Source organism: Lithobates pipiens, unplaced genomic scaffold (assembly GCF_037356315.1).
Source record: "Lithobates pipiens isolate NorthernLeopardFrog02 unplaced genomic scaffold, aLitPip1_a1.2 Scaffold_8, whole genome shotgun sequence".
NCBI classification, from domain to species: domain Eukaryota; kingdom Metazoa; phylum Chordata; class Amphibia; order Anura; family Ranidae; genus Lithobates; species Lithobates pipiens.
The window spans coordinates 106227581-106254353 of NW_027507903.1; the positions used below are offsets into that span (position 1 = coordinate 106227581).

At 41.2% G+C, this 26773-nt stretch overlaps 1 protein-coding gene across 16 annotated transcripts in view; it reads left to right on the forward strand.

Annotated features, from left to right (window-relative positions):
* AP3B2 (adaptor related protein complex 3 subunit beta 2) overlaps positions 1-26773 on the forward strand; it is a 132736-nt gene that overhangs the window by 25653 nt on the left and 80310 nt on the right. For all 16 annotated transcript variants that reach the window (XM_077471845.1, XM_077471846.1, XM_077471852.1 and 13 more), the window contains exons 2-6: positions 16415-16490; positions 16573-16647; positions 17061-17156; positions 20761-20921; positions 24756-24822. In XM_077471845.1, the coding sequence (XP_077327971.1) occupies positions 16415-16490; positions 16573-16647; positions 17061-17156; positions 20761-20921; positions 24756-24822 (475 nt within the window). The remainder of the gene's footprint in view (positions 1-16414; positions 16491-16572; positions 16648-17060; positions 17157-20760; positions 20922-24755; positions 24823-26773) is intronic.

Sequence of the window (26773 nt, forward strand, 5' to 3'; positions counted from 1 at the left end):
TCCCAAACCGCTGGAATTCAGACAAAACAGAAGGAATTGCAATGTGTGGATTAGTGATATAAAGTAATAAATCATCAGCAAACAAAGCCATTTTTATTTCCCTCTGTTCTATCTGAACTCCAGAAATGGAAGAGTTCTGTCTAATAGCCGTCGCTAAATATTCCATTACTATAACATAGAGTAAAGGGGATAACGGGCATCCCTGACGAGTACCATTTTGTATATTAAAACTTGTTGTTAATGAACCATTAATTTTTATTCTAGCTACCGGTTTAGTATATAATGCCATGATCTTATGGAATATATTTGACCCCAGTCCTATTTGCATTAAAGAATGTTTTAGGAAGGGCCATCCCACCCGATCAAATGCCTTTTCTGCATCAACTGAGAGAAGGCATACTGGAATTTTAGCCCTTTGTGCATAGTTCATCAACAAAAAAGTTTTAATCGTGTTATCACGTGCTTCTCTACTTTGAATAAATCCTACCTGGTCTGTATGTATTAAGCTTGGAAGCAATGGTTGAAGACGGAGTGCAATCAGTTTAGCATATATCTTTAAATCTATCCCAATCAATGATATGGGTCGGAAACTAGAACAAAGTGTCAAATCCTTTTCTGGTTTGGGAATCAGAGTTATATGAGATTCCAGAGTCTGTGTTGAAAATTGGTTCGTAAAGGAAATAGAGTTAAACACTTGAAGCATAAACGGAGCTATATGTTCTTTAAACGTCTTATAGAATTTTGATGTAAACCCGTCAGGGCCTGGACTCTTATTTGTTGGAGTATTGGCAATTACTTCTAGTAGCTCTTCAAGTGTAAATGGAGAATCCAAAGATTCCCCAGTAGCACTATCTATTGTCGGAATAGCATTCTCCCTTACATATTCCCCCATAGTATTGTCTCCAACTCCCTCATCCTCCCCTAGTGATGATGGGGTCAAATTATAGAGGGCTGAGAAGTATTCCCTAAAAGTTTGTTGAAGCTCACATGGGTCAGATGTCAATTCCCCTGATGATTTTTTTATACTTGGTATAAAGGTCTGTGGTTGACGTGGGTGTAACATATCAGCCAACATTTTCCCACACTTATTCTCAGATCTATATCTTCCCACTGCACGTCTTTGTTGGTATGAGCTCTGAGATGATTTGAATAACTGTAGTAAAGATATCCTCGTAGAGAAAATATTGGCTGATATATCTGGAGAACAGTGGGTTTTATGTCGAGTTTCCAAAGAATGGAGCTTCAATAACGTATTTTCGATAATTTTTGATTTTTCTTTTTTAAGACGAGAACCATGTTGAATAAACACCCCTCGTATTACTGCCTTTAAAGCCTCCCATTTCAAGGGTAAGGCAGTTTCATCCTGTTCATGGTCGGAGATAAAATTATCAATCGCCTCTGTAATTGCTTTATGACAGATTTGATCTTGCATAAGTGTATCATTCAAACGCCACGACCAATTAGTACCCTGAGTCTGAGGGGGTACTATTGTTAAGAATACTGGTGAATGGTCGGACCAAATAAATGACCCGATTTCTACAGAGGGGTTCCATTCCAATAACTTAGGACCAGTTAAAAAAAAGTCTATTCTACTATATGTTTTATGCGCTGAAGAAAAATATGTATAGTTACGATCTTTAGGATTTAAAGTTCGCCAGAGATCCATCAACCCATGTTCAAAAAGTTTGTTTTTAAGTGCCCGCAAACGAGAATATGAAATATTTGATCGTTGAGCTGACGTATCTAGTGAAGGGTCCAGTACTAAGTTAAAATCTCCTCCCACGATAACCGTACCTTCTGCAAAATCTGCTAGAAGGCCTAGATAACTCACAATTGCCTTAGTTTGATCACAATTTGGAATATAAAAATTTGCAATCGTGAAAATTTTATCCCACAGTCGGATTTTAAGAAACAGATATCTTCCATTTAAGTCAGCTCTATATTCCAAATTCTGAACTGGTAAGCGCTTGTGAAAAGCAATAGAGACCCCTCTTGATTTTGAACTCAACATAGTGCTATGGAACCATTGCGAGTAGTGTTTACGAGAACACACAGGGATATTGTCACTTCGAAAGTGGGTCTCTTGAAAGAGTATAATATCTACCTTAGCTTTATGCAAACTATATAAAATCTGACCTCTTTTTGATTTATTATTAAGACCTTTAATATTGTAGGTACATAATTTTAGTGATACTGGCGAGGAAAAAATCGCTGCCATATCAAATTCTGAGTGGACTAAAGAAAGAAGGAAGAAGGATGGAAAAAGAAACAGGAGGGAAGAGAGAGAGATAAAAAAAGAGAAAAAGACCCCCACACCCCCGGCGCAAGAGTTACAGAGTTGTGCTCTCTAAAATTGGAGAAGCTCCTTCTCCCCGATCCCTAGGTTACCCAGGGGAACGTTAACTAAATTACCAAAAAAAAAAAAAAAAAAAAAAAACCCCACCCAATATGGGATCTATCCCAAAAAAAACACCAAACCCTACCTGAGGGACGGTGATTCCTATAAGGGGAAAGAGCTATGGAGCACTTAGGGAGGCTCTGTACAGTAACAATGGGCATCCATAAACAAATATAATAATAATCCAAGAAAAGACAATTCTCAATTCATTGTTAGATTAAATAGCTATTACTCAAATAACACTAATAAATACGCCTAAAGAATTAAACAATGCAGAGTGGGAACTAAAAAACAATGAGAGTTTTCTCTTTGAGTGCATATCTTTAGATTTTAAAAAACAAAATGATTGCTAAAGGTAAATAGGCAGTTTGATTTCCCTTAGCTTAGTGAATAGGGTGAAGCTCTTCTAACTTCCGTCATCCAATCATGTGCAAGCAGAAATACTGTCCTTGCACGTGATTGGATATTCTTTGCAAAGTGACTTTTAGCCGCATTCAGGAACATTTCTTTACAAAGTGACAATTCCTTTGCAAAGTAAACAGCCTATTTGCCTTTAGTACATTAACCCCATAGTGCCCATTGGTATTACTTTGACATGATATTTTACTAAACTGCATAGTTTTACCAAAAGCCATTGATATCCTATTATTATATTATCCATATTAGTATTATTGAACATGTTTTGCTGCTATAAACTTTATAATTGTAGAATTATTAGCCAACATTTCTGGTTGGCTTTTGCGATAACCAATTTTCCTTTTTTTTTCTTTTTTTTTTTTTTTGCCTCTTTCTACAGCTAGGCATTGTTATCTTTGTTACTGACCTATTTCTGACATAAAAGAGAAAAGGAATTTATGCAGAAAAATGTTTTTATTTGAAGAAGAGGTGCAGGAAGGATAGGATGTAGAGATGATGTGTTTATTTTTCCCAGTTTTGCAATATGTATTGTATGGTATGTAAATGCATAATATGGAATAATCACATGTAGCATGGAAGATTATTTAATGAGAGATTGTGGAAAGCAACATCAGCTTTCAGCAGTTTTGAGAATTCCGAGCAAATCAAGATATTGGCCAAGGTGAATTATTGCACTTTGTTCTCACTATATTATTATTATACAGGCATACCCCGCTTTTAAATACACTTTGGGGTTTATTTACTAAAGCTAGAAAGTGCAAAATCAGGCTCACTTCTGCATATAAACCAATGAGCTTCCAGGTTTTATTACCAAAGTTTAATTGAACAAGCTGGGGTTAGAAGCTCATTGGTTTCTATGCAGAAGTGAGCCTGATTTCGCACTTTCCAGCTTTAGTAAATAACCCCCATTGTGTACTTAAAAGTGAGGTATGCCTGTAATACGGGTTTTATATAGCGACAACAGTTTGCGCAGCGCTTAACACTATATAGAGATCAACCTTTCCTGAAACTTTTTACCCCAGAGGAACCCTTAAAGCATGGGTGCTCAACCTATGACCCTCCAGCTGTTGTGGGACTACAAGTCCCATGAGACAGTGCAAGACTGACAGTTGCAAGCATGAATCCCAAAGGCTGAGGTATGATGGGATTTGTAGTTTCAAAACAGCTGGATGGCCACATGCCTTAAAGTGATCATGAAAAGGCTCAGAATTTTCTATAAAATAAGAAAGATACTTACGGTATTGCACAGAGCTGCCCCTGAATCTCCTCCTCTGGGGTCCGTGCTAGCGCTCTGGGCTCCTCCTCTTCTGTGTCTGCTCCCATAGCAATCCGCTTACAATGGTGGCACACATGCAGGCTTGTTCCCAAACAGGATATGTGTGTCCATAGACAAACACATCGTGGTTTGGACATGCCCCATACTCACAGGATTTGATTGACCTCAGCAGGAGCCAATGGTTCCCACTGCTGCCTCTGTGCCTGTGAGGAGAGAGGGAGTAGTGATGCTGCTCTCAGGCTAAGTGCTGGATCGAAAGAGGAGCAAGGTGAATATGGGGGAGGGGGGAGCTGATAATAGAAGGTTTTTTTTTTTCCTTAATGCAGAAAATGTATTAAGGTAAAAAAAAAACCTTCTGCCTTTAGAACCACTTTAAAGTAATTTTGTGGTCTTGAAGAACCCCTGCTAAGGTCGTCCATCAGGGGTAATTGGGAAAATGTCAGTGAAAAGAATGCCCCCACCCCTCCCCCTCCTCTTACAGTGCCCTTGATTATGTCACCCTTACAGACAGCTAAAAGGATCATAGCTGTCATGCCACTGGCTCTACAAGGTAGCGCTGGACCTGGAGCTCCTTATTCACCATTAAATGGGAAGTCAATTAGCCACAGCTCAGGGAACCTCTGGAGGAACCCCGGTAGAGAATGGCTGATATTGATGCTAAAGGTTGTGGGGAAAACAAATGATAATTATTGTCTAATCAAATATTTTTATTCCCAGTATCAGTATCATGTAGTGCCTCTCTCCATTTCTACCTGCCCCATCTGCTTTGAAGCTTCAAACTATTTGGTTGCAGTGATCCATTTACATTGATAGTTTATTATTATGCTCTTCAGCAAAGCACAAAGTACACATAACAGAAAAAATGCATTTCTAATAAAAGGACAGAAACATTCACATGTGTCATTACAATAAGTGCTGTGATCCATTTAAACCAAACATGGTACAATCTGATTGCACAATCACTTTTAGATTTACCAAAAACTGAATCCCAGGTATGATTATTTTCTTGTACTGGACATTGGTCCAGTATGACATATTTAATACCTAGTCAACCCCTATGGAAGTAGAATCACTGTAGTAGTCTCTGCTGCTACAAATAATCTTCATCACATGCTGAGTGCCTGTCCAGATGCATAGTAAGAAGGGGGTCACCCTCTCGGCACAGGCAATATTCAGAGAACGTGTAATATTCTTCGTAATGAAGACAAGGTGTTCTGAGAGGAGGTGGAGATCATGATATCACAGCCCCACCATGCCACCTTGTCCAATGAGAGAACATTTTACCTTAATTGACAAAATGAAAAGCTTTTTTTTTAATGCCACTGGTGCCAAAGGGAATGGCCCCTGTGGTTATTAAAGTGGTTGTAAACCCTTACAAACCACTTTGACCTACAGGTAAACCTAGATTAAGGCTTACCTGTAGGTCCAAGAAATATCTCCTAAACCTACAAGGTTTAGGAGATATTTACTAAAAGACAGTCACAGCTGTCTACGGCACAGGCGCACTATCACCGTTAGCGGCATGCCACTGCTAACAGTGATATGCTGTTAGTGGCGGCTCCCATGCGCATGTGCGGGAGTGACGTCATCGCTGCTCCGGCGCTGTGAGTGGCTGGAGCAGCGATACCCGGAAGAAGATGGAAGCTCCGAACTACAGGGGACAGCGATGACATCGCTGGCTCCTGTGTCAGGTAAGTGACACATAATGGGCTACTATGCGATGCATAGTAGCCTATTATGGTTTACCTTTGCAGGGAGACAAAGAGGAAGTAAACTGATCAGGGTTTACTTCCTCTTTAAGCAGTGGGGTAGCTGCTTGCCATGGGACCCAGCAAGGATCAGTTTAGTAGCAGCGGCTACTACAGTATATCTCCTTTCACAGAAATTGGCCAGGTAAGGAATACCAGGACCAAGATGGACCCGTGTACTATGAAAAAAAAATACCCGGAATTCAGCTTTAATAGTGCAAAGGCCTACTGAATTGTTATAAATGAGATTGTACAATGATTGCAAGATCAGATTATAATGTGCATGGCCAGCTCTAGGCCTGTCACTTATGCCGCGTACACAGGATCGGACTATCCGGAGGACTTAGTCCGGCGGACCAGAGTCCACCTGACAATTCGATCGTGTGTGGGCTCCAGCTGACTTTTTCTTCCCAAAAGTCCGGCGGACTTAGAAATAAGACGCTTCAAAATTGTCCACCGGACTCGGCTTTTAGCGAACAATCCGTTCGCCTGTGTGCTAGTCCGGCGGACTAAAACTGACGCTAGGGCAGCTATTGGCTACTGGCTATGAACTTCCTTATTCTACATCATCACGTTCGAATCCGCTGGACTTTTGGAGTGATCGTGTGTGGCCAAGTCTGTTCGCTTGAAAGTCCGGCGGACCTCAGCTGCAAAGTCTGGCGGACAATCCACCGGACTAAGTCTGCCGGATAGTCCGATCACATGTACGCGTCATTAGAAGCACTGGAAATACCTAGACTGGAATTCAAACATAACGCGTCCGGCCTAATACATGTAACAGGACATAGCCAATGTAGGGCTTCATGAGCTGGAAAGTAAATAGAAGTGATGAAAAGCATAATCTTACATTTCTTTCAGAAAGTTGAAAGAAATAGATGGTTTAGTGTGTGATAGATATGAGTAAACAATACTATCAGTGCTCAGCACTGTCAACTGAATGTTTTGGCCAATACTCAGGACCAAATTTTACAGTGCATTGCAGTCACATTTTAGCAAACCCCACTATGTTTGTTATGTGTTCCTATTCACACAGTATACTAATATATATATATATATATATATATATATATATATATATATATATATATATATATATATATATATATATATATATTCCCTAACTTGGCAGACTGCAAGCATTCCTGAGTTAGTCTGTCCCAATATAAAGGCTAAGGACACACTGAGGCCACGTACACACGCGGGGACTGTTCGGCCAACTTTGTCCGCTGAACAGTGTTTCGGCGGACAGTCCGCCCGTGTGTGGGCGTTCAGCGGACAGTTTCAGCGAACAGTCCGCTGAACAAGGTTTTTCGGAATTTCCGAAAAACTGTCCGCTGAAACCTTGTTTCAGCGAACAGTTCCCTCGTGTGTAGGCTTGTTCGACAAACTAAGTTCCGCGCATGCTCAGAAAGGATTTACACGCCGAAAGTTATAATGCAGTGTATAGGACGTCGTATTTTTCGTCCCGTCGTACGTGCCGTTCACGTCATCGCGCACGGTTTCAGCAAACTGTTCGTACGTCGTGTGTGGCCATGTCCGTCCATGCTAATTTTGAGCGGACTGTTTCCCGAAACTGTTTGACGGACAAAGTTGGCCGAACAGTCCCCGCGTGTGTACGCGGCCTGAGCATTCCCTCTCTTCCTATAAGCCCAGCTTCTAAATCCTAAACCATTATTAGGGCAGTGTTCAAATCTGCTTTACAAATAATAATGAGTTCTGCCAGCACAGTACAGCAAACACAGCTCCCTAGTCCACTCATAAACAAAGAGAACTGAGTAGGGTTTTTTCAGTGCTGAAGTTATGACAAAATAGTTTCTGAAATGATAAGCATATTTTTTATGTTATGTATGTGAATGAGAACATGTAACAAATAATAAGCAGTTGTTATTATCCCAGTCTGGCTGCAAAACATGCACTTAAAGGGTTAGTTCACCTGTAGGGATATTTTCGCCAAAAGCACCCCCTGCACTGTAGCATCCCAAGCACATTACAATCCACTCTTCAGTTTTTAAAAAAAGTACTCCTTTGTCACTTCATACCTGTAAGCTGTACACGGCCTGTCCGCAAGAACTCTGAGTAGGTGACCCACCAACCTGCTTGTTACAAGCATGCTTTCAACACCAAAGGATTGAGTGACTCATTCAATGGTGGCCCATGCCTAGTGCGTGATTTCTCCCTCCCTTAGCTGTACCGCTGCAGAAGGAAAGGTGGCCATACGCACATCGATATTTTGGCCAATTTTTGCTGAATGTGGCACTGTTGACTACACCAGGATCAACAAAAGTCAAATTTTCAATCGCATTTTCTCAAAGGAGCCAGGTAGAAAATTCTCAGACAAACAGCACCTGCCCCCAATCGGATGAAAGGATTGTCTGGGTATTCTGACAGCTGCCACCACTAGATGTCAGAATATAAAAACCTATAGTGGGAGATTTGTCTATCCATAGGCTAAATGGAAGAAACCTATAAGTGTATGATCAGATTTACTAAAACAAGACATGAGAAAACATTCAGTGAGGACTGCCTCCCCAAAATCAAACAAGGCTCTGGCCTGTGTTACAATTCCACAATTTCAAGCCTGTTTGTCGTGCCATGTACACAATGCTGTTTTGTGGTAAAGACCGGAGTCTCAAAACTTTCTGAAGAAAGGGTCCGTTTATTGTCCTTCAGACTTTGTGGCCAGTGGGAGTGGAAATATTCCTCAGTGGAAGTAAACATCTTTACATTTGGTAATAGGGGGCGGAATAGTGCTCCACCATTGGTGACATAGGAAGGAATAGTGTCCCATTATTGGTGTCAGTGGGAGAAATGGTGCCTCATTGTTGGCTCCTGAAGTTTGAAGACCACTGGTATAGGGTGTATTTGAACATTAATGTCTGTTTTGCACAAGACTTCACAAGTCTTATGCCAGGGTAACTATGTCTACGCCCAATGCACACATGTGATTTTCAATATCTGTGTACCATTGTCTGTTCAACAGAATCTGATAGAATGACCAGCTTCTGTCATAGTTATTCTGGAAAACCAGTATTCATTCAGCTTTTCCAGCCAATAGCTGCAAGTGCTGATCTGTGTATTCCTGACAGGGGAGCCCCCCTGTCACAATACAGTAGAGCAGCGGGAAAGATCCCTGCATTAACCTCACTTGTGTTGATGCAGGGACCTGTCAGGTTTGTTTTTCCGTTCAACCTTTTGGTCGAAGTGAGTGGTGAGAACTTGTACATGTATACCCTGCTTAACTGATGGCTGCTGGGCTCATAGATATGTCACTTATTAGCATTTTGTTTTCTACATTTCCTATAGGGCATGCAAAGCTGTGGACAGAAGAGCATAGCAGAAAATATCTGTCTTGCTGTGCCATTTGACTTGTCATTATTTCATTACAGCAATAGCAGATGTACTCACTGAAAAGAAGCAGGGAAGGGACAGCGTCTCTGAGTAGATTGCGGTCTTTAACATTACTCAGTGGTGAGGTTTCACACTGCAATGTCCATTCTTCCTGAGTAGTTTCAGAGTTGCCAGGATTTCATCTTCCTCTCTGTATTACAGGTCACTTGATGCATTGCCATGTTATTCACTTGATAAGTATGTTGGCAGGTTGGTCTGAGCTCTGTCTATAACATTTATTATCAGACTGCAACACTGAGCTCTAGTTGCTGCTTTGTAAAATGACAGATTCACCAGTTAACTTAGCATAGAATCACAGAGCCGTTCTTATGGCTTCTTTTAAAGTATAAGGTGACACTTTGTTTTAGATAATGCGGAGAAGAATTAGAACAGCTGTCAGATTTTTATTGCTGTCTGGACTCCCACTTGAAGACTCATCCTCCCTTATTGTCCTGTTTATCAGCAAGAATGAAAGTTAAAAGCGAAGTTCTGGGTTTTTTTCTTTTTCAAAATCATACTAACCTAGTTGGATGCCGCATTGGTCCTAAGCTGCATCTGTCCGCCCCACCCCCGCTGGCTCTGAGTCTCTGAGAACCGAGTGATCAAACACTGCTGATTGCTTGGTTCTCAGAGCTCTGCGAGCAGAGATCTGGTGACTGTCACTGGAGCGCTGGGCTGTGGAGGGGGAGGGGTGGCTGGCTCAGGCTCTCAGCAGCTCATTGAGAGGCTAAGCCTGGTGCTGGTCCGAGGTTGTGGGCGGATCCCGACTTTATTGTCCAGCTCTGTGATGTCAGCCAACAGTGGGTTTCAGCCTGCTGCCATATGACGTCCTCCCAGAACAAGAGTGCTCTGCCCGTCCATCATTTCACTATACGTCGGGCAGGAAGCAATTGATATTCAAAGCAAACTCCCCCTTCCAGCTATGTCTCTATGCTTTATTTTGTTGAGAACTCACTTTAAAAAAAACAAAAAAACCCTAGCATTTATGGCTGTGGCCATCTTGAGTAAGGGCACGTGATTCATGTAGCATTTCCTTCCTGGAATCCATCTGCCCTTACCTCATCATGTATGTAGGAGGGTGTGCTTAGCTGAGAAAACACCTCTTCTCCTTCCCTCCTGAAGACTCTTGGGATGTATAACATCATTTTCCTAGGCAAGAAACCAGGAAATAACTGAAGAAATATAAAAAAATGTTTAACATAAGTAAATATGATATACTTTCCCAAATGTTTCCAATGCATATAGCAGCAGGATTCAAATGAATCAATGTAGATTGGGAAAGATCCACTTTAATACTGTATTATTTCCATAATATCTAGCTTAGCTTTAGCTAGTGTTATGACACCAAATACTATGGCCACTGATTCTTCCAATGCCAGTCATAAAGTTTATTATTTGTATTCATGATTAGTTCCTGGCGTTCCTACTAGCATAATATATAACAATAAATTGTCAATATATCTGTAGTTCTAGCAGTCCATACAGTTGGATATCTGCTCAGCAACACAGAGTCCTACGTCACTTTAAATGTCTTCTGTCAAAGACTTTAAAGTGGCTGTAAACTCTCCCCCACAACTTTGCCCCATGTAAATCAGCATAAAAAACCCTAATGAACACTGCTTGTAGATATCTGCTTATTTGCTTAGTATTGTTGTAATCCTTTGTTCTTTAGAATGACATCACTGAGCATGCCCAGATCTCCCCTGATTTACGGTACACTCTCTATGTGGTTGTCTATCTGTTATCAGGACTTCCTACGGCACACCACTGATATCCCAGAAGGCTGCAGAATCATTCAGAGCTTCCTCCTACACACCATGTGACATCAAATGCAGTGTAAACCTGGCCATTACTGCAGTCTTATCAGCTGAAGCTGATAAGACTGACAAAGGCAAACATTAGACAATCGGCACAAGTAAGTACTATGAAATAAAACAAGTCAGCTATGAACAGGGAAGCCACAGAAACGTTGGATTGAGAAGGAGGCTTGGTTAACAGTACAGGAAGTGCTTAATGTTAGGGCGGAAATACACTCCACTGTGGACTCAGAAAACAATACTTAAGATGGGGCTGCCTAACCCCTGGAAACAAGTTTATTAAAGTTTCTTTAAACAGTAAGTAATATGCGATTTGGGCTGGATTACAGTGGCTATAGTTTGATAATTACTTATTATAATGGACTAAATGAAAATAAGCATCAGAGTGGAAGAGTTTATTTCCTCTTTAACCACTTGAGACCCGCGCTATAGCCGAATGACGGCTACAGCGCGGACCTCCTTTGCCGGGACTACGTCTATTGACGTCGTCCCGTGCACGAGGGGCGCGCGCGGCGCGCTCTGTGATCGGCGAGTCTATGAGACTCGCCTGATCACCGATCCGAGCAAGGGTCGATACCGACCCCTTATCATGTGATCAGCTGTCAGCCAATGACAGCTGATCATGTGATACAACGGAGCCGGTAATCGGCTATTATTCCTCCTTGCGTTGACAGCGCGAGGAGAAAAAAAAAGAGCCGATCACCGGCGGCCATGATCGGGACATCAGTCCCGATCACGGCCAGCCCTGCCAGTGCCCACCTGCCCCCTGCCAGTGCCACCTCAATAAAAAATAAGTGCCCCCCGTCAGTGCCACCCAGCAGTGCCCATAGTGCCACCCAGCAGTGCCCACAATCTGTCTCAACAAAGGTGCTGCACCCCAGTGCCACATATCCGTGCCCATCAGTGTCATCTACCAGTGCCCATCAGTGCCGCCCATCAGTGCCCAGCAGTGCCACCTATCAGTGCCCATCAGTCTCATCTATCAGTGGTACCTATCAGTGCCCCTTAGTGCCACCCATCCGTGCCATCTTATCTGTGCCCATCTTTGCCCATCAGTGCGCCTTATCTGTGCCCATCGGTGCCGCCTTATCTGTGCCTATTAGTGCCGCCTTAACTATGCCTATCAGTGCCCACCAGTGCAGCCTATCAGTGCCCACCAGTGCAGCCTATCAGTGCCCACCAATGCAGTCTATCAGTGCCCACCAGTGCAGCCTATCAGTGCCGCCTCATCAGCGCACTTCAATGAAGGAGAAAAATTACCTGTTTGCAAAGTTTTATAACAAACTATTAAACATGATTTTTTTTTTTGCATCTTTTTTTGTTTGTTTAGCAAAAAATAAAACTCCCAGCTGTAATTAAATACCACCAAATGAAAGCTCTATTTGTGGGAAAAAAATTATAAAAATTTCATTTGGGTACAGTGTTGTATGCCCGCGCAATTGTCATTCAAAGTGCATCAGCGCTGAAAGATTGATCTGGGCATGAGGGGGGTTTAAGTGCCCAGTAAGCAAGTGGTTAACTATACTGATAGTTCCTAATAATAAAAGTATTTTACAAATAAACAGGAAAAAAAAGTCTATATATTTAGTTTGGAATCCTGAGATTCCGTACAGTATATAAAGCATTAGAAATAATGGGACTTTAGTGCAGAATAATTGTTGCAGTCCCCATCTTACTTTGTCCATATGGTTACTCTAGTCTTTACCAAGTGTGTTTTTTCCTGTTTTAATATGTGTGTGTGGTCCATTACAAGAAGATATTCAGCATCAATAACTAGACAAATACATGGGGTCACCAGATGTGAACAGAGTCACTATGAGGAAAAGCTAGATTGAAGGTTGCTTTGGTTACCATCAGCAGCTTGGCATTCTTTTTCACCCTGGTGCAACCAGAGACTATTGATGAATATTTCACGCATAAGTGTAAAGGATATCGTTACAACAGGGTGAGGGCTGTTAACACTTTTAGTTCCAAACTGGTTTATATCACATGCAATGTATAGTAAAAAAAAGAAAAAAAAGTTACTGTAAATGCACAGGAAAAAAGCTGCACAATTCATGCCGAACTCCACTAAAACATTTATTACAGAATTTGGTTAATACTTATGAACTGAAGTTCTTACCAAATTAATGTGAGTCTAGATGTCTGAAGTTTTCATAGATTCACCCAAACTCTTTTTTTCATTTGAATCCAACCTAGACACTCAATAAGGTAGCCTTCCCTAAACTTTCTAACACGGATGAAACCTTGAAATAACTTTCCAGTCTCAGGGAACCCCTGTTAATAATTACTGTATCTATAGCTCACTGTACATTAGTGGGATGGTCACAGGGAAGACTCACATAGTCATTGGTTGCTAGGGGTTTCTTGACCAGTGAGCAATTTTGGTCTCTCAGATTAGTAACCACTGACACCAATGATCTAAAAAGAACATTATTGTCAGCTGTTACTTATCTAAGAGGCAGACATTGGTCATTGCTCAAGAAACCCCTAGCAACCTTTGGAGGAACCCTAGGGAGCCTTGGCTGCTCTAGGAAGAACATCAGAGCAGACAATCCAGTGAAATTAGATATCTAATGCCGCGTACACACGACCGGACTTTTCGAGGGACTAGGTCCAACGGACTTTCGGGGGAGTTCCGACGGACTTTCCGAATGAACGGACTTGGACACAATCACTCCAAAGTTTGATGGATTCAAACGTGATGATGTACGACTGCACTAGAATAAGGAAGTTCATATCCAGTAGCCAATAGTTGCCCTAGCATCGGTTTTTGTCCATCGGACTAGCATACACACGAATGTATTTCTCGGTCCGGCGGAGTTTCGGTGGAAAAATTTAAAACATGTTCTATTTCTAAAGTCTGCCGGATTTTTGGCAAGCAAAGGTCCGATGGAGCCTACACATGATCAAATTGTCTGACGGACTCATTCCGTCGGACCTTTGCTGTCAAAAATTCTGTTCTTGTGTACGCGGCATCAGCGCCACACAGGTAATTTAAAGGAAACCTGTCAAGAGAATAGTATGTAGTTATCTATTACTGACCTCTCCACCTGCAAATGCTAGCTGCCAGCAAGGATGTAGTTGCCCCCAATACAACCCCTATAGTTGCACTTTGGGCAAAGAAAAGGGTCTTAGTGAGGGTGACTTGAAAATTCATCCTCTCTCTTCTTGTATGCCTTCTACCACACTGTTATGGGGCCACCAATTGCTTGTTCAGGCATTGAGAATGTAGGGTAGTTTTCCTCAGATTACTTTACCTGCTTAAGTAGGCTTAGTTGCAATTGATATGAAGCAAGAGAGGATCCAAAGCCATATAGCACATAGAAATGGCAGCAGCTTCTACCGGAGAGTCTCAGAGCCCTGCCTGTACTAAACAATATGCAACCTAGGAGTGAGAGTGAGTATTATTTGGTAATCCTGGCTACCTTAACTACCCACTAAACATCAATGTAAAGGAGAATTAATATTAAAGCAGAGCTAAAGTGGAAGCTCTGCTTGTCTGCTTCTTCCCCACCTCTGGTGTCACATTTGGCACCTTCTGGGGGGGGGGGGGGAACGGGTACCTGGTTTCGATGGGTACCTGCTTTCACTTCCTTCTGAGTTCACCATGGCGAGATCAGCCAGAAATTCAGCCCCCGTCGCAGCCAGCCCATTGAGAAAGCGCAGCGGGATTCGCACATGTGCAGTAGGAAACCAGCTCATGATCCTTATTTGAGCAACAAGCTTCACACAACGCGGTTTGTAGCATGATTTATCACGGCAGAACTTCACCGCATTTTTAGGTGCCATTAAAATTGATGGCATTTGTAATTCGTGTTTTGTGATTTGTCATTTTAGCAGAGCCTTTTGAAATTGTGGGCAGAATGAAGGCGATTCTGCCTGCGATTCAAAACACCAAGGTGTGAATGCAGCCTTAAAGTGTTACTAAAGGCATTTTTTAATGAAAATAATAAACATGTTATACTCACCTGCTCTGTGCAATAGTATTGCACAGAGCAGTACTTTAATCAGAAAAGGGTTGGCGACTTGAATGCTCTTGAATAAAAGTCCTTTATTTGGTTACATGGGTACACGGGTAAGAAGCCTTCATCAAAGCATTAGAGCAGCCCCAAACCTCCTCTTCTGGGATCCAACACAGACGATCATGGCTTCTCCTCTTCTCTGTGTGCAAGTGGCTTGCTATGGGGGCACACGCGCATGCTTAATCCCAAGCTGTTTGTGTCTATGGAGCCGCACACCATAGACACACAGCTCAGCTTAGTCCTACCTCCCACTACCTCCTCACGGCATTTGACTGACAGCAGCAAGAGCCATTGCCACTAACCAGGTGCCTGTATGAAGAGGAAGAGAAGAGAGGAGAGATCCAGCCATGCACAGCATTGGATTGATTGAGGACTCATAAGTACTCATGCCCCGTACACACGAGCGGATTTTCCATCTGAAAAAAAGAACTACACTACGACGAGCCGAGAAAATAAAGTTCAATGCTTAGGAGTTTTGAGCGTCAGAATTTGTACAAACGATCAGAACTTTTTCTGACCGAAAAATAGAGAGCCTGCTCTCAATCTTTTGCTGGCTGGAATTCTGCCTGCAAAAGTCATACACTTGGTCTGAATTTCTGACCAAAACTTAAATCTCACTTTTGCTGGCAGAATTTCTGATCGTGTGTATGGGGCTTTAGCGGGGTGGAGGAGGACAGCAAGCTGTGAAACATTTTTTTTACCTTAATGCAGAGAATACATTAAGGTAGAAAAAAGTTTTGACTCTAAAACCACTTTAAGTCTGTGTTATTATGGACTTTAGGGCTATCTTTTGAAAACATGGTTACTTTTTAAGCCAGGTATTAAACTAGAAGTCTGACTGGTTTTTCTGCCTTTATATATTTGTAAATCTTTGCAAATAGTACTGAAATGGAAATTTTCATGATATTTACACACCAATATTGTAGTGCTAAGCATATACTGAGGACAGAAGTGATTTATCTGAACTAATAGAACAAGCTGCTGATGGCCTACTCAGGCAATAGTAGGGAAGAGACTTGGGGTGGTCTTTATCCTTTAAGTAAAAACAGTTCATGGTGTTTTATGTAAAAATTGAGCAGGTAGTGTATATATATATATATATATATATATATATATATATATATATATAATTATGGCAATGTATCTGCAGGTAACAATACCCCTAGAAATCCAAAAATATACATTTCTGTAATTCTTTTTTGTACACAATTGAACGTTTGCATTTAATGCTATACATGAAACGATATATATATATATATATATATATATATATATATATATATATATATATATATATATATATATATATATAATGTGTGTAAAATGGTTTATGCTTCATTCTGCAGACACGATGACTTGAAGGAAATGCTGGACAGTAATAAGGACTCCCTGAAGTTGGAGGCCATGAAGAGGATTGTTGCTGTGAGTTGTTCTTTTCTTCATCTGTGTGACATGATCATGTGCTGAAACTAGCAAAATAATACTATCTTCTTATCTTTCACAGATGATAGCACGAGGAAAGAATACATCAGATTTATTTCCAGCTGTTGTGAAAAACGTGGCCTGTAAGAATATTGAGGTGAGGTGAAAAAAGGGTTATGGTGGCACTTACTGACAGATGTCACACAATGACAATACACAGCAGTACAGGGATAGTCAGTGTATGCTCACAGATGTCTGGATACCATGGAGAAGATGAGAACATCAACTTAGTGTGAAAAGTCACATCCGCACAAAAACATATCCTGTGGCTATAGGAGGCAAGAAGTACAAGATATAAAAAATTCTCATCTGTAAGCTTAGTTGTATTGATTTTTGTTATTGTAATCCCTAAGTAATATTGGCTGGCTCATTATTTCTTCTTCTGGTGCCAAGGGCGTATCATTGTAAATTAAACTATTTTCCTAATGTATCTGAATGTCATATTAAGCTGTTAAAAATAGTCAAGTCAAGCACACCCTAAATTAAGAGCTTATATGTCTTGTTTTTTAGGTGAAGAAATTGGTTTATGTCTATTTGGTTCGTTATGCTGAGGAGCAACAGGATCTGGCTCTTCTCTCCATTTCCACCTTTCAGAGAGGCTTAAAGGTTGGTTAAGCATCAATAATGGCACCAACATCAGGACTCAGTTCTGAATATCTTTAATCTTTACTAGCATGTTTTTGCTTACCCTCTTCCAGTTGCTTTTTCCTTTGTAGATAAAGAGTGTGTTTACCCCAACCTATGCTCCATATAATGCATGCATGGTGTCTGTTGTGAAGGGCCATGTATTGTTACAATGCATCGCACAGTTTACGTTTATAGTTGTTTTCTATATGTCCTTGCGTGGATCTATGCCAGCATTTCCTTTATACCCCAGAGCAGGGGTCTCTAACCTTTCTAAACAAAGGGCTGGTTTACTGTCCTTCAGACTTTGGTTGGGGGTGGGGCAGGCCTCCTGTTTTCATATACAGCCATTGAGAACAAAGCACAGGAGCAAGGAAACGTATGCTGCAGGAGAGGTGGGCAGTTAGGTGAACCCTTTCACTGTACTCTACATGGATTTTAGCACTGACTGTACACTCGCTACTTTACATTGTAGCAAAGTGTAATTTCATCAGTGTTGTCAGATAAAAAGATATAATAAAATATTTACAAAAATGTGAGGGATGTACTTACTTTTGTGAGATACTGTATATTTGGACACAATTTTTATACTTATGGCTCTGTATACCACCAGAATAAAAATTAAAATGGAACAATCCAAATGAATCTGAAGTGCAGACTTTCAACTCTAATTCAAGGGGTTGAACATAAATATCAAGTACAAATTTTAGGAACTGCAACCATTTTCATACACAGTCCCCCATTTTCAGGGATTCAAATGTAATTGGATAATATGAATATTATACTCGAGTAATTGTGCCCATCTGCAGCTGTACCTGTGATTACTAAAACAGCGGGTGTCTCTCGCTGTGTCATGCAGTCTGTGTGGCCGTCCATTGTAACAAAGCCCCGCCTCCTCCACGTAAATGATAGACGGAACACTGATACAAGGCTGGGAAACTATATCAGTGTTCCGTCTATCAGGGACAAGGAGGAGGCGGGGCTTTGTTACAATGGAGGCTGGGCTTTGTTACAATGGACAGCCTGCAAACAGACTGCATGACACAGCGGGAGACACAGGTACAGCTGCAGATGGGCACAGTGAGGCTGCAGATCAGCACAATGAGGCTGCAGATGGACGCAGTGAGGCTGCAGATGGGCACTGATGATACAGGTGGGCACAGTGAGGCTGCAGATGGGCACAGTGAGGCTGAAGATGGGTATTGTTTACCTAGGAGCTGCTGCATTTCCCACCCTAGGCTTATACTCGAGTCAAAAAGTTTTCCCAGTTTTTAGTGGTAAAATTAGGTGCCTCGACTTATATTCCAGTTTGCCTATATTCGAGTATATACGGTAATCATAAATAAAAAGTAAATTTTTTATATTTTGTTGAGATTCCTTTACTGGCAATGATTTCATGAAGTCTGGAACCCAAAGACTGGGTTTCCTCCTTTCTGATGCTTTGCCAGGCTCTAACTGCAGCTGTCTTCAGTTGTTCTTTGTTTGTGGGTCTTTGTGGCTTCAGCAAGTGAAATGCATGCTCAATTGGGTTGCGATCAGGATTGCCTCGGCCATTGCAGAATATTCCACTTCTTTTCCTTCAAAAGCTCCTGGGTTGCTATTGCAGTGTGTTTTGGATCATTGTCCATCTGTACTGTGAAGCACCATCCAATCAACTTTTCTGCATTTGGCTGAATCTGGGCTGACAGTATATCTTTAAACACTGCAGAGTTCATCCGGCTGCTTCTGTCTTCTGTCACATCTTCAGGAAACACCAATGACACAGTGCCACTGGAAGCCAGGTTTTACAGATTATGTTGTGTGCTTTGGATCATGAGCTGTTCCAAGCCCTCTTCACACTTCTTTCTTTCCGTCATTCTGGTACAGAATAATCTTAGATTAATCTGTTCAAAGAATGCTTTTCCAGAACTGGTCTGGCTTTTTTACATGTTTTTTGGCAAAGTATAATCTGGCTTTTCTATTCTAGGCTTATGAATGGTTTGCACCTTGTGCTGAATCCCTGATACGTCCACCTCCTAGAGTGTGTCCTTCACTTGTCTGAATGTTGTGAATTTTCTTTACTATAGAGAGGATTCTGCGATCATCCACCACTGTTGTCTTCCGTGGACCTCCAGTACTTTTTATGTTGCTGAGCTCACCGGTGCATTCTCCTTTTCTCAGAGTGTACCAAACTGTTGATTTGGCCACTCCTAATGTTGCTGCTATCTCTCTGGTGGATTTGTTTTATTTTTGAAGCCTTAAAATGGCCTATTTCACTTGCATGGACAGCTCTTTTGAACACATGATGTAGGTTTGCAGCAATGGATTCCAACTGAAAATACCACACTTAGAATCAACTCCAGACCTTTTACCTGCTTAATGTATGAAGAATTAACAAATTAGTAGCCCACACCTGGCCATGAAACAGCTTTTGATCCAATTGTCCAAATACTTTTGGTCCCTTGAAAAAGGGGGTTTGGCTATTCTTAAGAGCTGTAATTCCTGAAGCCTTCCTCTGATTTGGATGTACATACCCTCAAATTAAACCTGAGAGTGTGCACTTTCAGTCCATATTCATTATATAACTCTAGCTTGAATATGTTTTGGTAAATACCTGAAAAAAACTAAAATTGTGCCTGTGTCCAAATATATATGTGGACCTAACTGTATAGTCCAGTGGTCTCCAAACTGCGGCCCTGGGGCCGGATGTGGCCCTTTGCTTGCCTCTATCCGGCCCTACGAGGACTGTTCCATCCACAACTGACACCAATGATGGAGCACTATTTCTTCCACTATTTCTTCCACTGATACCAACAATGGAGCACTATTGCTCCCACTAAAACCATGACGGGCATTGATGGGGAATCTGATGCTGGGGCATTTTCTACTCCCACTGGCAACAGTCCGGCCCCCCTAGACTTTGAAGGACAGTAAACTGGCCCTTTGTTTAGAAGGTTTGGAGACCCCTAGTATAGTCCATCAATCAGGCAAATTACAGGATTTTAAACATAATTGTTCTGTGTTAGGAAGTTTACTATTTGAATACTGCATTGGAGCAAAGGAGAAACATTAAAATTACAACTGTCAGAGAACGCGATTAACTAATGATGATTGTTGTTGGTTTTTCTTCAGTTCAAAACCTCTGCTTTGAAGCTCAATGTCTGGGTCTTTCACATTTGACTAACAAAGATTTTGGTGGTACAGCTTAAGCCAGGTCAGGTAGCCCAATCCACGCATTATGGGCACCTTTGTGCTTACAAAAAATAGTTGAATGGATAAGTTGAAAGGATATTGAATACTTTTTGCCATGTAATTAAGACATTTTGTAACAAGAAGATCAGATTTCCCTGTAATTTCCCTAATTACATTCTGAAGGGGGGGTTCATTGTTGGAAAGAAAATGGGGTTGGAATCAAGCCTATCCCTTCTGCTTGCAAGCTGACATTATTAAATAATTTAAATGTCATGAGGCAAATGTCCGATTATTAGGAACTGTGACCTTGTGCTACTGCTAAAACCTTTTTCATATTTTTATCGTTATTTAATATTTGTGATGATAAAAAGAGGAATTAGTAATGAGATAAGAAGCATTATGTTTTCTTTTGCAGGACCCCAACCAACTGATCCGAGCCAGTGCTCTCCGTGTTCTCTCCAGTATCCGCGTGCCAATCATTGTACCCATTATGATGCTTGCAATAAAAGAGGCAGCTTCTGACATGTCTCCCTATGTGCGCAAAACAGCAGCACATGCTATACCCAAGCTGTATAGGTAACACGATTATTGTTATTGCATGCAATTAGTCTAACCTAATCTGTATTTTAATATGTTACATACACATTAAGGTCAACAAAGCTAATAGGGGCCTGGAGGACCTCAGTTATGAGGAACAACTACAAATTTTAAACTTTATTCTTCCTGGAAAGGAGGCACTTAAGGGGGGATATAATTGCAATATAAAACACCTTAAATATCAACTCTAGGATTGAGAGGAAACCATTTAACCTAAAGAAGACATGCAGGCACACAATGAAGTTGGAGGAGAGGTGATTCAATCTTAAGGCGCTCTTTACAGTTAGAGCTGTAAGGATGTGTAACTCCCTTCAACAGTTGGTGGTGTCAGCAGGGAGTGTAGCTAAATTCAAAACATTTTTAGATATGTTTCTTAGAGAATTCAGTGTACAGGGATATGGAAAAAGGTAGTGTGCACACACACCTTCAGGTTGAACAGGATGGACAGGTGTATTTATTCAACCTTACCAACTATGTAACCATGTATGCAAGGTCTTTCAAAGGGATGTTATGTTATATCAGCAGTTTTTTTGAAGCAAACATATTTGAGTGGTTGCTACAGACCGCACCACTGTTTCTGGCTAGCACTGATGTCAGAACCCGCAAGAGATAGATAGCTGGTCAAGTTTAGGGGGATTTGACACTAGTGCCAGACCCAAGTAAAGCATAGACAACATCATGATTTAAAGCAATGTGGAGGGTCAAATGCCAGTTAAGGGAAGCCAGTCAGGACCAGGGATCAAACCCATGTGATAATTGTGAAACAATATAACTAGGATACGTAAAGAAACAGCCATAGATTAGAGATTGTGTCACTAGTGGGTGGCAATGGCTCACCGTTAGGAAGTAGGATCTGAGAATACCTTGTTTTCTCTAGAACGCCTACCAGTAACCTCCAAAAACTGCTACCAGTGGAGATCGAGTTGCGTAGCTGACATTTTCAGGCTTCAGCCCTCGCTGGTGTAGAGCAGAGAGATAGGGACCAACACAAGCAGACTCCAGATGAGAAAACAGATACGTTCTTATAATGTTGTTAGAAAAAAAATCACACAGACTCTAAAGTAAATATAGCAAATAGCGTGGGACTAGAAGGTTGTCAGAAAAGCAGACACACAATCAAGACTGGAGACAAAGAAAAATAGATCAGAAGAATACTGGGTGTAACCACACAATGACAGAAGCAATCAGAGGGCTTGCACTGGAACAGAAGGTTACCAGAAGGACAAATAGATTGGACAAATTAAGGCTAAATACTTAGGGCACAGGAAGAATGCAGAGCTGAACACAGAAGCTGGTCATGGATCAGATCGGCATGTTTCAATAAGAGGCAAATGTACATACTCTATTAAAGCTGTTCTTCACTCTGTATTAAATAATTAAAAGTCAGCAGATACAAATACTGTAGCTGCTTACTTTTAATTCTATGGACACTCACATGTTGAGGGGTCCAGTGCTGCAATCACCTTCTTCACCGTTTTTTTGGTTCCCAGCACCAGCATGTTTACTGTGGGCAGCTGGCTGTGATTCCTTGTGGTTACACGACTGGCTGCCCCCTGCTCATACGCGAGCCACGAACCTGACACCTTATGGGACCTGTGATGTGTCCCAGAAGGTTGCGGGGGGAGAACTGCCACTGTGATCAAACCAGAAGTAGGAGCAGGTACCTGTCAAAGCAGGAACCTGCCCCCCCCCCCCTAAAGAAAGGTTCCAAAAACAGGGAAGGGGGGCATAAAGCTGAATTTCCCCTTTAGGGTGAAGTTCTACTTTTAATAGCAGCAAATATGGTGGAAACGCCACACAGGTTAGATTGGTATGGAACAGTTTAAAAGCTAATGCTGATATATGTGTGGTTATCTTACCAATATTTTATTTAATTCTTTATTATGATGAGGATTAAAAAAAATATGAGTTTAGAGCGTATCTTTTTTATTTTTAATCAAGTAAATTTGAAACTATAAAATACACCTACCTGCCTGTTTGCAGTCCTCTGTAGAATGTACATTGAACTGCACATGTGCAACTCCATTTACATTCCTGCATAGTGACTTTGTGCTAGGATTACCTGCACTCCTGTGTGTGTACGGGAGTAAAGTCATCTTGTGCTGGCCAATTAAGACAACCAAAGTCCGGCACCCAGAAGAAGCCAGGAAGAAGATGAGGGACCTTACAGGGGTCAGACCATTAGACTTTATATCTCCTTATGCTTTGCTTAACCTCTTGTTACCCACTTAGCCTAATGGTGTGCTGGCAAAGAGGGTGGGTTGTATTGCCCACACAACACACATATGTATTCATGGCCAGCCAAGGTTTGTGCTCTGTGCTTGCTTCCAGCATGGCCTCCATAGACAACCGTCAGTCTCTCCGTATGATTAGGAGCTGGCGGGATGGGCTCCCGAGCCTGTGGCCACTGTGAAAGAAAATCACAGTGGTCATGTGATCGGTAAGTCCGTTCCGCACTTCGGGAAATATCAGATTTGGGTAGACTGACTCTTTTTATAGCACAAATCTGCCATTAGGTTGCACCTGAAATGTGAACTTTGTTTAAAGATCTATTAACTTTCATACAATAATGTAATAATGTTATATAGACAAGGAAATTTTTTTTTTCTAATGTGGGTACAAGTAAGGAAGCTTTTGTCAATGTTTTTAATATTGTTTTCTATTTCTGATGTCACACAGCAACTTATAACATCTACAGAATCATCCTTAGTGCTTCTGTTGCTGGGAACAAAAATTGATTTTCAGTCATTAAAATGTCTGTTTTGCTGCGATTGTAACCATTTGAAGCAAAGTTGCTGAGCAACTGATTTTTTTTAAAACAACTGGAGTAAGCTAAACAATCATCAGCTTCAGTAGCTATTCATGCTACCCAGTGCAACTGGCAATGCAGTTTGTAGCTCCATTCAGCAGCATTGTAGCTGCTACAAAATGCTAAAGAAAGTAAATTAGGGATATGTGTAGCTGCTCCAAATTTTGTTGGCATGACATGGCCTTTTCACAATTCTTTTCTCCCTAAGGCCTCTTGCACACTGCAGCTTTAAAATGCTCAGTACAGCTTATTTTTTTACTGAGCTAAAATACAGCCCATTAATTGTAATGTGCCTATGCACACAGGCCCGTAAACAAAAGCCGTGCATTCTTCAGTAAAAACAAAATAGAAAAACCTGCAATTTTGGTCTGTAATTTAAGCCTCATGCGCGCAAATTCGCACAAATATGCGTAATTGCGCGCAAATATGCACAAATGATCATTTAAATACTACAGAACAAGAAGGCGAGAATACGTTTGTACAAAAAAGCGCGCACAATTGCACGAATTTGAGCAAACACATATGCACGTAAATGCACGCAAATACATAGAAAAAAGAACTTCTGAAAAAGTAGATGCTCAAACAGGAGTATTTTGTGCAAGAGGCCTAAGGCCCCATGTGCACGGGGCGCTGTTAAACATTTACAGGGTCGTTTATCGTCGTTTTTAGGCAGTTGAGTGTAGAAGCATTTTTTGGAAAGCAAAAAAATGCGTTCAGGACTGATGTTCAGAGGCATTTGAAACTCCAAATGCTTTTAAACGCAGTAACTCGCTTTTAGCCGCATCTTGTTTACAGATGTTTTAATGAATATTCTTTTTTAACTATTTGAAGAAATAAAAACACTCCAAAATGCAAACGCAGCTAAATGCAGCATGTAAACACAAAACTGATGTTTTTAAATGTTGGTTACTATCTGTCAAGTTAAATAGTTCAGGGGAGGTTTTAAAATGTCCCATATACATTAAGCCTTACTTAGATTTTTACTCATTTTCTTCTGTGTGCAGCTTGGACTCAGACCAGAAAGACCAGCTTATTGAAGTAATAGAGAAACTGTTATCAGACAAAACAACAGTAAGTATAACATCTTTATATGGTTGATAGTATATTCGTCTTTATTAATAGTTGTATTTTATACGTTGAAACTTATCAGCTCAACTTAATGTTCCAAATAGCTGAGGATATTGCCATGTATACACAGTTAAAGTGGTTATAAACCCCATTCATAAAATTTGACCTTGGCACATATATCTGTAGTGTTTACTTATCTTTCTCCAAAGCTCTAAGAGCCGTGTCTTTCTGCTGCTCCGTTTCTTTATTATCAGCAGAGTCACTTCTGACAAACTCTCTCCAACACAGGAGATAACAGCAGCTGAAAAGTTGTGTCAGGGAGGGAACTTAGTGGGAGATAAGCAGATAGCTTGTCTATTCACAGTACAGCTCTGCATGTTCCTTCGTTCCTCTGCCTATGTGGAGTGGGAGTGTGTGTCCCTTTCCTCCAACCGGCTCACACGGTGTAAGTCCAGACTTCACACCCACTAAGAGAAAGAAAGATTTGTATCATGATCTACACTTTCTAAAGAGTGTAGAACAGGATAGACAGCAGATATACGTGTAAAACTTATGTAGGGAGATTTGTTTAATCTCTGTATCATCTGAGGCTGTTCATCCCAGGAGAGGGATTACATCCACTTTAACTTCTTCCCGACCAGCCGCCGTCATTATCACTGCTGGGCGGCACAGTGGTGTAGTGGTTAGCACTCTCACCTAGCAGTAACAAGGGTCACTGGTTCAAATCCCAACCATGACACTACCTGCCTGGAGTTTACATGTTCTCCCTGTGCTGCGTGGGTTTCCTCTGGGTACCCAAGTTTCCTCCCACACTCCAAAGACATGCAGGTAGGTTAATTGGCTTCTGTCCAAAATTGGCCCTAGTGTATGAATGTGGGTTGGGGACTTTGGATTGTGGGCTCCTTGAGTGTAGAGGGTGCCAGACTTTGCTTGTCTTGATTGGCATACAATGTATGTGTAAATTGATGGGGCTATATGGGTACCTTAAATATAATATAGCTGAGCATCTTAATGAGATGCAAGGGATAGGGATGATTGTAGACATGCACACTTAAGCCCCATACACACTATCAGATTATCTGCTGAGTTTTTCCTTCAGATTTACCAAAACCATATAATATGAGGACAAACCTTAGGAGTTTCAATGTGTATGCAATCAGGCAGGCCCTTCTACCACATGGTTTTGGTAAATCTGAAGGAAAAACTCAGCAGATAATCTGATAGTGTGTATGGGGCTTTAATCAGGTTGGACTGGTGTCTTTATTCAACCTTACTAACTATGTAACTATGTAATTATACTGCAGCAAGGTAGCTCGTTCCCACAAATCGGTGTAGATATACCTTGGTGTGGGAACTCGCTTTTGTGGGTGGGCACACACTGCTGGAGGCACATACTTGCTCCCATTGACCAGTGGGGGAGCCATCCGTGATTGTTCCCTGCAGTGGCAGAACGGGGATCTGCCTGTGTAAACAAGGCAAGCCTCCGTTTTGACAGGGGAGATCACACAGATTCTGTATTTCTGCTATGCATTTCCCTAGTCACACAGTCCCCCATACAGTTAGTAAACACAATTAACCCCTTCATCGCCCCTGACGTTAAACCCTTCCCTGCCGGTGTCATTAGTACAATAACAGTGCATGTTTTTAGCACTGATTATTGTAATAATGTCATTGGTTCCCAAAAAAGTGTCAAAAATGTAATTTAGGTGTCCGATCTGTCTGCTACAATATCACAGTCCTGCTAAAAATCACTGATCACTACCATTACAATAAAAAAAAAAAAATAACATAAATCTATCCCCTATTTTGTAGACGTGATAACTTTTGCACAAACCAATTAATATACGCTTATTGCGATTTTTTTTTAGACCAAAAATATAGAATACAGAATACATATTGGCCTAAACTGATGAATAAATCATTTTTGTTTTTATTTAGTATTTTTTGGAAAAGG